The 15635-nt window shown below is 40.3% G+C and overlaps 2 protein-coding genes across 2 annotated transcripts; one reads left to right on the forward strand and one right to left on the reverse strand.

Moving 5' to 3' along the window:
• Positions 1 to 357: 357 nt before the first annotated feature.
• On the reverse strand, positions 358 to 5650 carry gprin3b (GPRIN family member 3b). Its single transcript, XM_071505368.1, has 2 exons — positions 5503 to 5650; positions 358 to 3233 (listed from the first exon to the last, which is right to left on the reverse strand). The coding sequence occupies exon 2, from the start codon at positions 3142 to 3144 to the stop codon at positions 931 to 933; it is 2214 nt and encodes a 737-aa protein (XP_071361469.1). The 5' UTR covers positions 3145 to 3233; positions 5503 to 5650; the 3' UTR covers positions 358 to 930.
• A 3192-nt stretch (positions 5651 to 8842) lies between these two features.
• On the forward strand, positions 8843 to 15588 carry elmod2 (ELMO/CED-12 domain containing 2). Its single transcript, XM_071504331.1, has 9 exons — positions 8843 to 9147; positions 10598 to 10745; positions 10838 to 10866; positions 12243 to 12340; positions 12445 to 12574; positions 13146 to 13279; positions 14131 to 14199; positions 14381 to 14514; positions 14645 to 15588. The coding sequence occupies exons 2-9, from the start codon at positions 10601 to 10603 to the stop codon at positions 14800 to 14802; spliced, it is 897 nt and encodes a 298-aa protein (XP_071360432.1). The 5' UTR covers positions 8843 to 9147; positions 10598 to 10600; the 3' UTR covers positions 14803 to 15588.
• Positions 15589 to 15635: the final 47 nt, after the last annotated feature.

The following is a 15635-nucleotide window of genomic DNA, read 5'->3' on the forward strand; positions in this document are numbered from 1 at the left end:
TCTCCTGTGGACAGCCCTGATGTTGCCTGCTGCTCTCACATCCTCATGCACTCGGCTTACATCCGCATCCACAGACACTACCTCTTCTTGACTTACTGATGTGTTTGATCTGTCTTTCTAACATATGGCTTTTATTTCTTTGCCTGACCTTTAATTTCTGCAAAGCCCCAGTTCCATCAACCTTTTTATCTGGAAATAAAATATTTTTTAAATGACCAAAAAAAAAGTGACAGTTAAGGTCTGTCAGCGCCCCAGAAATGAAGAATGCATAAAGCTCAACTTATTTTTTTTTTTTTGGTTATTTTAATAGAAAACCAAAGAACAGAGATTAAACAGTGCATGTATGCATACGGTCCCTTTTTTTTTTTTTTTTTTTGCACATTGTAATCACTCACTAAAAATAAATGTGCATGAAAAGAAAAATACAGCAATCTTATAAATATAGGGCCCTAAAACATCTCAAATACAGATACCGAATGCACCAAATGTTATTATGTAGTATGTATATTTGCACAAATGTTCTGACAGTAACTAATATGTCTATCCCATGATCAGTGCCATGTACTGTGAAGGTCTGGACTTCATTTTAGGTCATACAACTGCCATTGCAACTAATATACATGCATTTCACTATTATTGCCTTTGTTATTTAAAAACTGTTAGAAGTCTTCTCTCTTTTTTTATAATATCTATTTCTAGAAAATAAATTTTTGAGTTGTTCATTTTATATTTCTATTTCCTACCGTCTTTGATCACAAACATCACAAATAGTTTGACTCTTGATGCTACAACATTCCAGTATACTTACTTACAGGGATCGTCACCCCACTAATGTTTCACTTGGCATTGCAGTCATGACGGGGGGAGGACAAACATTTTGACCTCTAGGAAAAAAGGGAGGAGTCTGACATTGGCTACCTCTGTGCTGTGCTACTCGAGGACGGAGGAGGGAGGGGGACGCACACAGCAGTTGGGCCGTCTGACATTTTGCAGCATTGACCTGAAAATGTTCTGCTGCCTCCTTTTGGTCTTCCTGCCATGTTGTGGCGAGTTGACACCAGAGAGTGACTTTCGGAAGGAGGTCTGGACCATCAGTTTCCTCTCTTGCTCCTTGATTTTGCACTGCAAGTGGCTCTGAATGGCAAAACCGAGGGATTCTGGGTCCACGGAAGCCCCGTAAACCTCCCAAGTCATCCCTTGTTCATCCCAGACGACATCATGGACGCTCTTTCCTTTCTGCTTCCCTGACTGGTCATCCTCTTCTTCTTTTCGCTCCGGTTCTATCTTCTCATTGCCAGAATTTGTCCCCTTTGTCACGGCTTTACCGCAAGCTTCCTTGCTCTTTTGTTTTGAACTCTTAGCTTTGCTTTTAGTTAGATCTGAATTGGATGTGGTGTTCGCTGCTGTTGTTGTTGGCAGGGCCTTTTCGGGCTTGGTTGTAACAGCAGTCTGACACAGTGCAGCATTGTTAGTGTCAGCCGATCCAGACCGGGAAGCAACGGCTGTCTCTGGGGATGTCCCTGATTTGAAAGCGGGAGCTTCAGCAGTGGTTGTTTTTGCTGCAGATGTCTGAGCTGCAGTTTTATGTTGGGAGTTACCTGTCTCTCCTTGCTCCTTGTGGTTGCTGTGTTCAATATTGATTTGATAAACTGGCTGGATGTTGCATAGAGCTGGCCCTGGTTCTTTAGGCTTTGCCCCTAGCCTGGCATCTTGCTGCTGGGACAGGGAGTTAAAAACCACGCCTGCATTTTGTTTGTGGCACATCTCCGCCTCAACTGTGAGTCTCTCCGACCTTGGATCAGTTGAGGCAGATGTCATGATCATCTGATGGAGACCCGCACCCCCATCCATCTGACAGACTACAGCCAGGCTATGCGTCTCCTCCCAGGGGATTGCACCAGCGCTCGGCCTGCGAGTCACAGCAAAGGGCAGCAGGCTCGGACTCGTGGCCACAGCCTTACTGGATGTGTTAGCCACCGCCTGTACTTCCATATCATGACACTGCTTGACTGGGGTGGATGACAGGGATGAGGTCATAGTCGAGGCCTCCTTGTAAAGCTTGCAGTGCTGCTGCTGCTGCTGCCCCTCAGTGACAGCTGTGTCAGTCTGACTGGCTTCCTCAGCCACCTGCCCACATGCCGGCATGATTTGTATGGCCTGGGGCTGAGCGGAGGATTCTTTCTGTGAAGACACTGGCTGATGTTTATCTGAAGAGACATGTGGTTTCTTTGCTGGTTGTAAATCTTTCTCTGGAAAAGTTGAACTCAGATTCTTATTTATGGATGCGGCTTCTGCTTCTTTGCTGTTGGATGGAGGTGTAGCAGAGCTAAGTGGGGTTGTAGTTTCCATGCTTTTCTTAGGCTTAGGAATCTCCTGCAGACTGACAGAGCTTTGTGAGGAGCTTTGTATATGATCAGGCCCTTTAGATTTCTGTGCTATGCCAGTGTCTTTGTTTGTGGGAGATGATATACTCCCTTTATTCTCCTGCTGGGGTGCAGATGTCGTTTGCCTTAATTCACAAGCATTGTTAAGATTTGTATTGTTTGGAGAAACATGCTTATTACTGTCCTCTGGTGCTGTGGCTTTGGCTGAGGATGTTGGCTTTGCACAATCCTTCTCCGCTGCACTTGGCCCTTTTTTTCTGCAGTCATTGGTCTGCGAGTCGACCTTTGACACTGTAGTGGCAGACGACAAACCAGCCTTACGGATATCCTTTTCATCAGCCGGGCTTATCATTTTCATATTAGCGTTAGAATCCCTCTGGTCACTTCCTGCCTCGCCCACACCTTGGCCTGTTAGAGACAGGTCTGGCATCTGCTGGTCTCCACTTGTCACTGGCTCCGATTTTGTCTGGTTTCCAGTGGCTGGAGCTGGTTTGTCTGACACAGTGCTGCTAACTGGTTCATCTCCCTTGGAAGCTGTTTTTTCGGTATGTGGGATGGTGTTTGTGGGAGCAGGAGTGAGAGAAATGTTATCCTGTTTGTGGTCAGGAGATGTGAGGGTGGGTTTTGGACAAACCTGAGAGAGATTGAGGTTGGACTCTTTAGTCCAGTTGGCATTAGACTCCTTATTGCCCAGCGTGTCCATCACAGCCAGCTGAGGCACCATCTGGACTGTCACTGTCCTTTTTGGGTTAGTTCCCATGCCGGATTCACTGTTTCAGTCTTTAAATATCGTTGTAATCCAGATCAGGATGAAAACAGAATATGCCACCAGTCTCTTTGTGCAAGTTCCTAAAAGAGGAAAAGATAAATAAATTTAGTTTGTTTTAAATAATTGCACTTCATTTTTTTTTTTACTACATTTACACCTTAATTTAGACAAAAATAATCAGACCAGACACTTAGTGCTCCAGACCGAGGTGATCATTATGTAAGTTGCATCTAACATTCCACGTAGTTCCCCTGATTAGTTATCAACATGCTTTTAAATAATCATTGTTAGGATAAAGGGCCAAGCAACGGAACAATAAATGACCTGTATTTGCCTAATTTAATCACTGCTTTGAATAAGATTAATGTATGTAACACAAAGCCTAATTTTTAAACTGATCATAACATACAGTCTTTATAACAACACTATGTGTCTAAATCATGCTAATGTGGAGTGTATGGAACTTTTTAACAAGCTGTGTTTCCTTGTAATGTAATTTTTTTTCTGTCTGCCTGCCTCTGTAATGCTCTTTGAAACATGCTTGTGGTAAAAAGCTACAGAAATAAATGAACTGATAGCCGAAGCAGGACTCAAACAATTCTGAACACGTGCCATCTTCTGATTTTCTAAACCTCCATTAGAGAATTTAATCATATTTCATACTGCTTGGAACAATTGTATTAACAACAAAAAATAGATAAATAAATAACTGGGGGTAATCCCTAAAGGGTATACAAAAAATGCTGCATCACACAAAGCAAAGTTTCTGAAGTAAAGTAAGCAAAGTGCAGAAATAAGACTTTGACAGATGTCGACTGAAAGTGCTTACAGATGAAGGATTTTTTTTTTTGATTAAAAACTGCGGATGTTCCCAGTTTAGTGGAGTTTTATCTGACCTCCCAGTCTTTGCCGGCTTCAGAACACCTCATCATCCAAATCTCATCTGAAGTCATCTTAAATAATGAGTGTTACAGTATATAAATAGATACCAAGTACCAAGTTAACAGATGAATCCTTCTCTTATTGCTCATGAAGAGGCTAAACCATGTGATTTTACTGCTCTCTGTTGAACTGCAACTAAACAACCCAAGAGAAAATCTTGTTTAATACAATTATAGAAGAATTTAAATAAGTATAAGTATCTCAGCATGTTTATTTCAGACAAACCAATATGATTGTCATTCCCTTCTTAAAAATACTCCTGCAAAATGCCAGATGAGATGAAAGTGCACTCTGAAAACAACCACAGTTGCTCATTTAAAGTTGAACTATCTTTTCTTTGTCGTAAGCCTTTTTGTGAAAAATAAACAGCCAGCAAGGTGTGTCTGCCATCCTGTGATCAATCTAGTCTAAAATCTAGGCAGTGACCTACAGTTTCACAAATCTCTTTATCCCAGGCCTGATGAATGACTCCATCTCAGTCTGTCTCCTAAATGTGTTAAAGCATCTGGGCCAATTCAGCAAGTAATGTGCCAGCACTCAGCAGACATCTGAAATATCTGATCCTTTGGAATCAGACAAATGAATTGCTCTGTGATGGAGACTTTTCATATAAAGAGGAAGCAGAAACACCATTGTGTACTTTGATGGTCCCCTGAGAGTTGGCCATGTCCTTTTCAGTGGCAGCATTGATGATAATCCATTCTGCATAATGTGCAGTTCATCTCAGTGACGCTAATGTTAAACTCAACCTTGTCTTTTGGGTTAATTCCCTCTCTCACAACAAGTGCTCCTCTTTGGGAGAGAAACAACGAGCATAAAACACTTTATACTAATCAGGTCACATTTGTGGCTGCATTACACAAAAAACAGGAAAAAGAAGTCCTCCCTGCCACCCATTTCAACGACACTAATCAATCTCTTACTGTACTTGGTCACTTAAAAGCATAGTTTTTGAGTGGAATTTAAAGAATAGTAGACTACTGTTCTCAGTCATGGACAGGGGTAGCCCATTTGTGTGTGCTCTCCCACTATGCATCTGCCTGTCTGTTATCAAAGTGCAAATATTTATGGAAAGCATGTCCTGACCATATTTAGATATTATACAATTAAAACGCCCTGGTGCCTGGAGCTTTTACCCCTGCAGCAGTTTTAGAAAATAACAAAAGGAGTGTATGCAGTGTGTGAGTTCATGCAAAAACATAACATGGGCCACATTAAACTGCTGCAGCCGACCTACTCGGGCCAATTAACATCTCTGCCATGTATCATAGCCTACATTTGCAGTCCTGTCCCACCCCAGCACCTCAGAGGCCACTGATGTTTGCCGATTTGATTTGACCTTGCGAACGAATTCAACATCTGCTGCGAAGGGAAGCACGGTCGGGTGAAAACAGGAGGATGGCTTACCTTGAGAGACGCTTTATGTCCCGCACTGTGGAGTTGGCCGTTGGCGCGTCCGTGTCAGTGAGAAGAGGCTAAATCCTGGGAATGAATATGGAAAATCAGCCCTGTGTCGGTGACACCAAGCCACGCCTTCCACCAGAATATGGGTCTTGGAGGTATCGATCCTCCACAGCAAAGCGCAAAATTCAAGCACCCCGAGTGACCGACCGTGCGCAATGAGTCATCGCTGTCCGACCGATGGATGCCGCCTCCCGGGGTTGTTTTTTTTTTTTTTTAATAGTGCTTTAGAGAAAGTGAACCTTTTGCACAAAACGGACCTCTCATGGTTTGTGCCATCCCAGGCTGCACTGGTCCAGGCAGCGCAGGCAGCGTGGTGCGGCAGAGTAAACCAGATGAATGGATGAATGGGGGAGAGGATGAGAACGGAGGAGGTGCTGTATCAGCCGCAGGCAGCTACAGGAGGGTCACTTGCACTTGAAATGGATTACTTTTAAATCCAAGCGCTGGTCTTTGCCTCCTAAAAGAAAAAAAAAACACTAATATTCCAAGATGAAGGATGGTTTGTTTTGCTGTGGCATTTTCCATCTGTCAGAAATGGGTTTATGACTAGACCCGTGTGTGACCTGTGTGTAATGTCTGTTTACAGGACTGCATTAAGGTGCATCATGTTTCCAAGTAGGACTTGAATATGAGGAAATATCCCTCTGTGGTTTGAAGAGGTCTGCTGAATAAATGACCTTTACAATCAGGACATTTACAGCAGGCTATTGGCTCAGTGTCACTTAATGTGTGACTCCCAGAGATGCAGCTGACTCTCATGTGAAATCTCACAGATGCAGAGAAAACCCATGAACGGATTTTGAATTTGCCCTTTAGGATGACAGAAAAGTTGCTATAAAATGTGTTATGTGGGAAAAAAGGCTACAGTGATGTGTTTAATCAATTTGCTATTTTTAAAGCAGTTTTTGTGAACCAGTAATATGCATTTCCTGCTTTACCACTGCAGATGTGCATTTTCTTTGTGTAGGTGTCCTAGGTGGGCAGTGGCATGTGAAGAGATGCCTAAGAGGCCACAAGATAAAACTGGGCAGTCACAGGATGATTAAGGAGATGATATGAAAGAACAATCACTCTCTGCCACAAAGAATTCTGTTTTATATTTGAGACTATTCTCTAATCTTTGTTTTTACTCTTGAAATACTGATAACATGCCCCAAAAATGATTAGAAAAAGCAAGCTGAGGGGAAACAATAACTCACCTTGAAGTGATTGCAGCTCACAGACGTGCACACACGGCGATGACTGGTTTGTTTGCTTTGCCTGAGAACCCAAAAGGTCCTGATTTACTGACACAAACTGTTCTGGAAACAATGGCCAAAGAAGCACAAACTTAAGGTCATGGCATTTTAGCACACACCACAGGAATCTTTGTTTTACCCATGTGTTGAAAACACTGGTTTTTCAAATGACTAAACAACCTGCGTTGTCTGTCACAAGAAAAAGCATTTTGTGAGGTTCCTTTAGCACCACAAAGCCTCTGAGGGAGGAGGTTGTGGTGGATGGTATGGACTTTGACATGCATCTTGTTTCCTATCAACTGTCAACATGGCTTTTCTTAACCTTGACCATATTCACGTTTGTACCTAAACCTAACCTCATGTCATTTTTGCACCACTCACAAGCATTTTGGAAGGAGCAGACATGATGACATGATATCCAGCGGACAAGGGTCCAAGATCAGAAAAAAGCTTGTATGGGTCACTTTAGGCAGTGACAAAAACTATTTTGTGATTAATTTAGATGACTCAAATAAATATTGCAAAGTAGCCTTGCTTCAGTTTTCTCTTCAGAAAACATGGCGTTTTTTTTTTTGTGTCACATCTATTGCTGCTATTATAGCTGACTTACAGTAATATCAGCATTACAGTCTATTTCCTAGCGTATCCTAAAATTATCTCTCAGACTCTTATTATAATCTCAGTGGTTACTTTGGGGATTCACTTTTCAAATATAGCCTGATTCTGAGACAGGAGCTCCTCTTGGAATGTAGTCACTGTATGGGATAAACCTCCTGCCTTAAAAAGCCCAGAGGGACTGATTAGGTGAGAAGGAAGACCGCGACGTAATTACAGGCGAGTGCGCCACTGGTGAGCAGCTTCACACAGCCTTCATGCATTACTGATATGCTGAAACGCCAGACTTCTGCTTCAGGGTGGGGGCTGGTTGCCAGTTTGGAAAGTGACCCAGTGGGAGAAAAAACATATCATTTTACAATGAAGATGAGGGGTCTGTTACCACCACGGCTACACACAATGACACAGAAAGTATAACTTCATTTATGCTATCTATGGAATATTGGAGACCTGATGCCAAGTATAGACTAAATAACATAATATCATTTCTCTGTTTTAAAAATAGACTTTAAAATTCGTTTGATCTAACGGATACACAGTCATATTGTGGATCTGGCATCATCTTGTGGTTAATTTGGGAAAGGCAAAGACTTTGTTGGCCTTGGTTCATTTAGCTGAAACCAGCCTGGTCTGCAGACAATAATCATTTTAAGCAACAGTACTTTCAGTTTCAGTTTGTCTGTAATGAGGACTTTAAGTTAGAATGAGTCAATGGGTTAACAATCTGGATCCATCTAGCTAATGCATAATATAAGCCTTCACAATTTTTGAACAATAGGTTGTTTGTCGTCCTCTGCAGCTGTGAAGCGCTCTATGCCAGGGGTCAGCAATTAGGTTCAACTGTGGGCCAGTTTTTTCAGCATTGTTCAAGGGGGGGGGCGGCACCAACATTGTATAGGGGCTGTGCTCAGATGGAGGGCTGTTAAGGATTTTGGTAACTATAGGTCATGTTTTTATTTCCTCCGGCCTCAGCAATTCTATCTTCAGTCAGACAGACTTATCTTGCCTGCAGCTGATTCAAACTGCAGCAGTGAGACTCCTCCCTGGTGCCAGGAGGAAGAGCTGTATCTGCCCTGTACTAGCTTCTCTTCCTTTAAATTGGCTTTATAAATAAATTGACCATTTGTAAACCATTGGTTTTTGAGATACAAGCAAGGATTATTAAGAGATATTATGATGTCTCTTTATTGGGATTCGCCCATTTACAGTAGATTTATAAAAAAAAAAAAATGGATGCAAACTATAATAGAAAAAACTTCACCTTTTGTAGAGGGTTTCAGTACTTCAGTTGAGGATCCGCTAATTGCCTCCCACTGTGCAGACCTACAGACTGCAGTACTGTGTGCAGACAGTAGATGGCGTTCAAAGCACACTGTCGTTGAAAGTGCTGGCGTGGGCTATGTTCATAGACGTTATGTCATTCAGTCCTCACAATAAATTGACCCAAGTTTCCCGGAGTGTGTCCGCATTTTGGCAGAAATTGCAAACTCTCCGCTATTTAAAAAAAATTAACCAAGAATCCACATGCAATGTTTAAATGTAAGGATGCGTGTCATTCCGCGGTAATAAAGTGCTAGGATCGGAACTGCTATTTGTCCTGTGTGACCCTGAACGCATCAGAGACAGACTGTTGTCAAGAGAAACGTTGCTAATCTACCCACACGGCTGGTAGCTTCAAAGTGAAGCTAAGTTTGGCTTTATTTTTGTCTGACAGTATTGTCTCTGCGACAGTACGGTAAGATTAACTTCATCTTCTCGCTAAATTGCATCAGGTACATGAATGCTTGCGACGTAACCTAATGTAGGTTAACGTAATGCGGCTAGCTAACAGTTAGACCAATACAATGACAACCTGTTGTTTGAATCGGTTAACTGTCACCTCGGAGTTTTGAAGCTAGTTAGCTGAAATAGTTTATTAAAAGCTGGGGTGACCAGCTAGTAGCTTACATTAATATACAATGGTTAGATTGCTTCCTAAAGCGCCACGAAACTGACCAAAGCTTTGTAAACTGAATGGCCACGTTTGTCTGAAGTTAGCATTAGCGTCATTGCTAGCTATAACAATGCTATTGTTTTGGCTGTTTGAATGTTCGCTAGCTTTCCCATTTTTCACATTAACATTATGCCGTCGTAGCGTAGGCTTTGTATGTGTATTTGAATGGCGTCCAACTGCTTTAATAGTCCCAAACCCCCCGAACTGTGGCTGTTGTCATTATAAAATTGACAGGCTAGCATCAGTCCCATTCATAATGGTGACAGTGTTGGAAAGTCACAAAGAGTCGTCACAAAGAACATTTACTCAGTCACTGCACCTAAATACATTTTTACATGTGATTCTGCTCCACTACATTTAAGAGGAATATATATATATATATATATATATATATATATATATATATATATACACACACACACATTTTTTACTCCACTGCATGATTTAGCAGTATAGTTACTATAGCATCCACATCGACAGCCATACATTTGCATTAAATACGTATCTGACCGAGAAATGTAAATTTACAAATGCGAACTTCTTTTACATAAACTTTACCTCTATGCTGCCTACAACGTTCAGGGTTTTTTTAGGCGTCAATGAAATTATAAGTGTTCATGGACTAAAAATAAACACGCTTACTTTTGGTTGTAAGGACATTTGATAATGGTAATAGCAGTAGTGTCTGAATATGGTTGTGCTGATAAAACTTATTAGAATTTTTGAATTTGATTAATTATTCAAAGTTTGACAGCAGGACTTTTATTGTATTGTATTTTTTACAAATTGGTAGTCACACTATTGCTAAGTGCTTATTCCACCCCTGTCAGTAAGTATTTGTAAGAGTCCTGTGCATGCTTGCTCAACCTGTAAGTAAGCAACAGAAATATTCATTGGCTTTGTTCACATATTAATATTAACTTATACTTTATACTGCTGAGTAGTTTTCTGTAGTTATCCATAGCTCACCAGGCCCTTTCTTACAATAAAAATGTAAAGGGTGCCATGTAGCTTTGATGCAGACCCATTTATCAGTGATGCTGTCAAAGTCGCGCACCCTTTTCAGGCATGTTAACAAAGTAACTTATCAGACAAATGTTAAAAATATGTATTAGATCTCGTATTGGACTGTCAGATTTTTTGTCTTGGATTATGTGAGGTGTTTGATGTCTTTTCACTTTTTGTGTTCTAGAAAATGTTGGGGTATATCTGGCAGTATGTATACACGTCCTTCCTGAGATACTGGCTAAAGTGGCTCATCAGACAGGCAACAGGGAAATGCGAGCTACAGAGAATATGCTCTGGATACAAGCAGGGGGCTACAAGGACAACAAAAGCAGGTGAATTAAATTAACCTAAATCTGATCTACCTTTGTTGCTTAGTATACATTTTTTCTCTTTATATTAATCTCCCTCCTATGTCCTATTGTAGAATACTCCCTCAGGTCATCTAAGAACAAGGTAAGAAAATGTTACCATTGGTACCTGTCAGTTTTTTGGTAGATAATGGTTTATAGGTTTAGTTTTGTTTCTCTGGCAAATGCCAGAGTCAACTTCTGTAGTTGTGGTTTAAGAATAGTTTTCAGTATGACAATTATTTTCATTTCAAGTTCAAGTTTCTTTATGCAGCTGTTGAAATACAAAATAATTTTAGCACAAACTTGCTGACCAGCAGCTAATTCTCTATAACAATTATGATCTATTAACAATGTTGGTTAAATCATTTATCAGTCAAGAATGAGAAACACATTCCAGTTTCAGCTCCTAAAAATTGAGGATTTGTTTGTTTCAATCATATAATTACAGATATATACACACTGCACAAACTGCACAGACACACAGTCAGTCATAACCATAAATCCCTTAAAACAGGCAACACAATCATAACTGCAATTTTCTTATTGTACAGCCTGGGCATGAAAACATTTACAAGATACATTTTGAAATGTTGCCTTCATATAAGACACTCAAACATCACATTTAAAAATGTTGCATGAGGAATTTTATCTCTGACAGGTCTCTCAGGTCTTGTTTTGTTGTGTTATATGTGATGGTTGTGAATTAATGATGCGTGTTGTTATGTAATTATGCAAAACTTATTTTTGTTGCCATTTTGGCAGGTATCTCTTGTAAAAGAGATAATGTTTCTCAAGAGAGTTCCTGGTCAAAGGGATTAAAAAAATGTCATATAAATAATGTAGTAAGTGAAAACAAAGGTTACTTAATCAGAATGGGAAACTGTGATGAGCACATTTTTCTACTGTCACAGTCTCCCTATGATGGCTGCGATGGAAAAATATCTATTACCATCTATTACAAGATGGCTAGTAGTCTTGGTTGGGCGGATCTCAGGCCCTTAACAATGTTAAGAGGGTCAGAATTTCGATGTGGAAGCCTGATTATTTGGAGGTAATTTTTAAACTTTGTGGGCCCACAGAGAAGGCTAAAGAAAACACCCTTTACCATACTACTGACCCCTTTTCATTATCTTTTAGGCTGTTGTATGTGTGAAGCCCAGTAAAGACATAAACTGTGATCTTAATCAGTCTTTTATCTTTCACTTAACTTTCCAAGCTTAGATGAATTGACTTTACTTGTAATTTATGGTTGCAGCGAGGTAAGCATTTTCTAATCAACAGTCCAGTACAGTATGGAACTGAAGTGCTTGGTCATCTTTTTCATTGTCTCTGAGGTTGACATTGAGTAACATTTTTTCACTGTGGTTGACAGCATAGATTATATAGCAGTCACTGTGCCAATTTTCTGTCCGGTGGCTTGATGTGTCATTATTCTTCTGTGGCCATCTGCTCACTCTCCTGTGCCTTCCTCCCCTGTAGGTTTTAAGAGGAGCTTTGGAAACCAGCAAGGATAAATTAGAACAATGTGTGGATCAAATTATGAAAGAGAAGAATGTCAAACCCCAGAAAGATCCCCTGTAAGGCTACGTCTTGTCTGCTAGTTTGAATTTGTCACCTGCAGCTCTTTCATTGTCATCATATTCGGTTAAGTGTGTTCAGTTAAGTCTCCCTACGTTTCTAGGTTCAAGGAGAGCCTGCACATCTGTCTGCTACAAATAACAGGATACAGCAGTCTGTATGCATCTGTGGAAGACTTGAGAAAAGAAGTCTTTAGCTCGGAGAATGCAGAACATGAGGCCATGCTTCTGAAGGTATGTGTTGCTGCTTTTGAATCAGTACATTAGAAAAAAGAATAAGCAGTTGCTCCTTAAGTTGCATGGATGCTTTTCCACAGAACAAAAAAGGATGCATATGTCTAAGGTGTACATACGCTCACTCAGCATTTTATTAGGAACACCTGTAAACCTGCTTATTCATGCCAATCTGCCATTCACGTGGCAGCAGTGCCATGCATAAAACCATGCAGATACAGTTCAGGAGCCTCAATTTATGTTCACATCAAACATCAGAATGGGAGAAAAATGTGATCTCAGTGACTTTGATTGTGGTGTGATTGTTGGTGCCAGTTAGGCTGGTTTGTATAGTTCTGAAACTACTGATTTCCTGGGATTTTCATACACAACAGTCTCTAGAGTTTTTACTCAGAGTAGCAGTTCTTTGCAGTTCTGTTGGCACAATGAAATAGCATAGACATCACAGTACTGAAAATATTGATTATGAATCCAAACGGTTCTGCCCAAAAGCACATTCAGAATAATTATACCTGTAACTCAATACAATGGCAATTAATGTGTGTAACACTATGAATATTTGTTCCGTCAGCTTTGGGACCTGTTGATGCCAACAGTGAAACTGGAATCAAGGATAACCAAACAATGGGGAGATATTGGATTCCAAGGAGATGACCCCAAGACTGACTTTAGAGGGATGGGCATGCTGGGACTAATCAACCTTGTGTGAGTGAGACATACAGCAAACTAGAAAAACAAAATACAGTTCATATCAATACTGTCCATTTAAAAAGGCCTTTACTCTGCTTTGCAACAATATTATCAGATGGGAAGCAGCCCAAACACTGTCACCATTAATCTAGGTGTTGGGTGTGGGTGTAGTGTAGTGATTCATCTACGAGTAGGAGCTTTCACACCTGAGCCTACAATTGTATGAATTAGTAGGCTCACGCTTCTGAAGGCCAGTTTTACCCGTGTTGCCTTGCTGCAAAGAAGGATAAATAATGGTTTTAAAAAATCAATAAAATTAATAAAAGCCACAAAACACAAGGGAAGGGTGAGACAGCACACTTAAACAAATCTCACCAAGCAAACCAAACCAAACCTATGCCCCAGCTGTATGTGGTTAGCTTGAAAATGCAATCCTCAATTTGCAAGAAAGTCCATGCATGCAACTAGACCTGTATATGCTTGCACCCTACATATGACCAAGTGAAACAGCAGCAAAGTTGACCACATACAGTACACGTTTTATTGCTATAATGGACTTTTTTCTAAATGCATATTCACATTGGTTTCTGTTTCACAGGGTCATTGATGAGGGAAAAAAAATGAACTTTTCTTTCTCCTATTGGAAAAAGCTGCATGTTCAAACCTTAGGTTCAGTGTCTAAAACAGACAGACATGTGAGACATATTTTCTCTAATTGAACTCTGACAAAGGATTAGTCAACAAAAGATGCACTCAACAATTTGAATGAAATGTTTTCCTAATCACAAGTGAGTGCATGTTTCCTGGTTAATGCAGTCTCATCCACAGACAGCAAGCAAAAATTATATACTGTTTGTTGTCTGCAGTTTTTTCAGTGAAAACTACACAGAAGAGGCTCGTCAGGTGTTGTCTCATGCAAACCATCCTAAACTGGGGTAAGAGACATTCATGTATGAGCATCAGTGTATTTTCTATTGGTGTTTGATCTTTTTAAAATCACTGCCGTACTATCAGACCTAGACAGAAATAAACTTGAATAATGTAATGCCTTCCCTGTTCACCACAATGTACATTTAGCATCTACTTTCTACTAATTTTGAGTACTACATGTTTTAGGTACTCATATGCCATAGTTGGGATCAACTTGACAGAGATGGCCTACAGCCTTCTGAAGAGTGGTGCCTTGAAACCACATTTCTACAATATGGTCCAGGGCACGCCTGAGCTCCGGCACTTTCATCAGCTGTACTGTGAGTAGACCCAACATTATTCTTTATTCTATCCACCTCTGATTCATTATTATTATACAAATGTAAACATTTTTTAAGAGACAGTGAAATTCTTATTTTTGAAAAATCTCTCTTAATGCTTCTCTTCTAGGTTACCTGGCGTATGAATTTGATAAGTTCTGGGTGGCAGAAGAACCTGAGAGCATCATGCAGTTCAATCAGTACAGGGAAAAATTCCATAACATAGTCCAGACACATCTACAGGACCCTGATGTGTCCCTCTCATTGACTGTCCGTTCTAAAAACTAACATGAATATAGGATGACAAAGGATTAACATGTCCCCTTGAATTCTCCACAGCCCCTCACATTGTTTGATTAGGTACAGGAGGACACGATGGTTCAGCAAGAGCAATGCTGAAAATTAAGAAAAGAAAAAAAAGCAGACTGAGGCTCATCCGCCCCTCATATTCCTCAAACATTCAATGAAATGAATTGTCTCATGTTTGGTTTTGTGATTCATTAGTCGTGTTCTGCTCTTGTTTTAGTCATAATTAATTGTTTTCAAGTAGAGCACAAATCTACGACCCTATACCTCAGAAATTACCATTCCAGTGGCTGACTATCCTTCCTAAAGGGAAAATGAGAGCTGCTGCAGAGGACTTCGTCGTCTTTTGCAAGCGTTGAAGCACTTTCAGTAAGCAAGCAGCCAAATTGTTGCGGTTTACAGACAGTTATTGAAAAATGGTGATGAACTACCATATTTTTAGCTGTCTTGTTTGTATTTGTTCTCACAATTGTCCTGCTCAGGAATTTGATATTTATGTCCAGAGATCATGACTAAAAGTCAGTGTATGCATTCAACTCCATTGACTTAAAAGTTGTGCATGGTTCAACATGTCCCCATTGATATTATTAATGCCATCTGTTTTATGTAAAGATAATGACGCAGAACTCAGTTGTTTGCCTCGCTTTTCGTAAATTTTTATGTATTCATTGCCTGCTATTTTTATTCTGTGATTTGCTTTTGAGGAAGTTATGTAAAGATTAACACATCTTGCTCAAAGTTAATAAATAAACATTTTGATGTTTTGAAGTGTGTTTGGTATTCATGTGTCAAAGGGCAAGTTAAAGAAACAACCA

Source organism: Trachinotus anak, unplaced genomic scaffold (genome assembly GCF_046630095.1).
Source record: "Trachinotus anak isolate AG129_WGS33_773 ecotype Australia unplaced genomic scaffold, CSIRO_AGI_Tana_v1 ptg000019l, whole genome shotgun sequence".
Taxonomy (NCBI): Eukaryota; Metazoa; Chordata; class Actinopteri; order Carangiformes; family Carangidae; genus Trachinotus; species Trachinotus anak.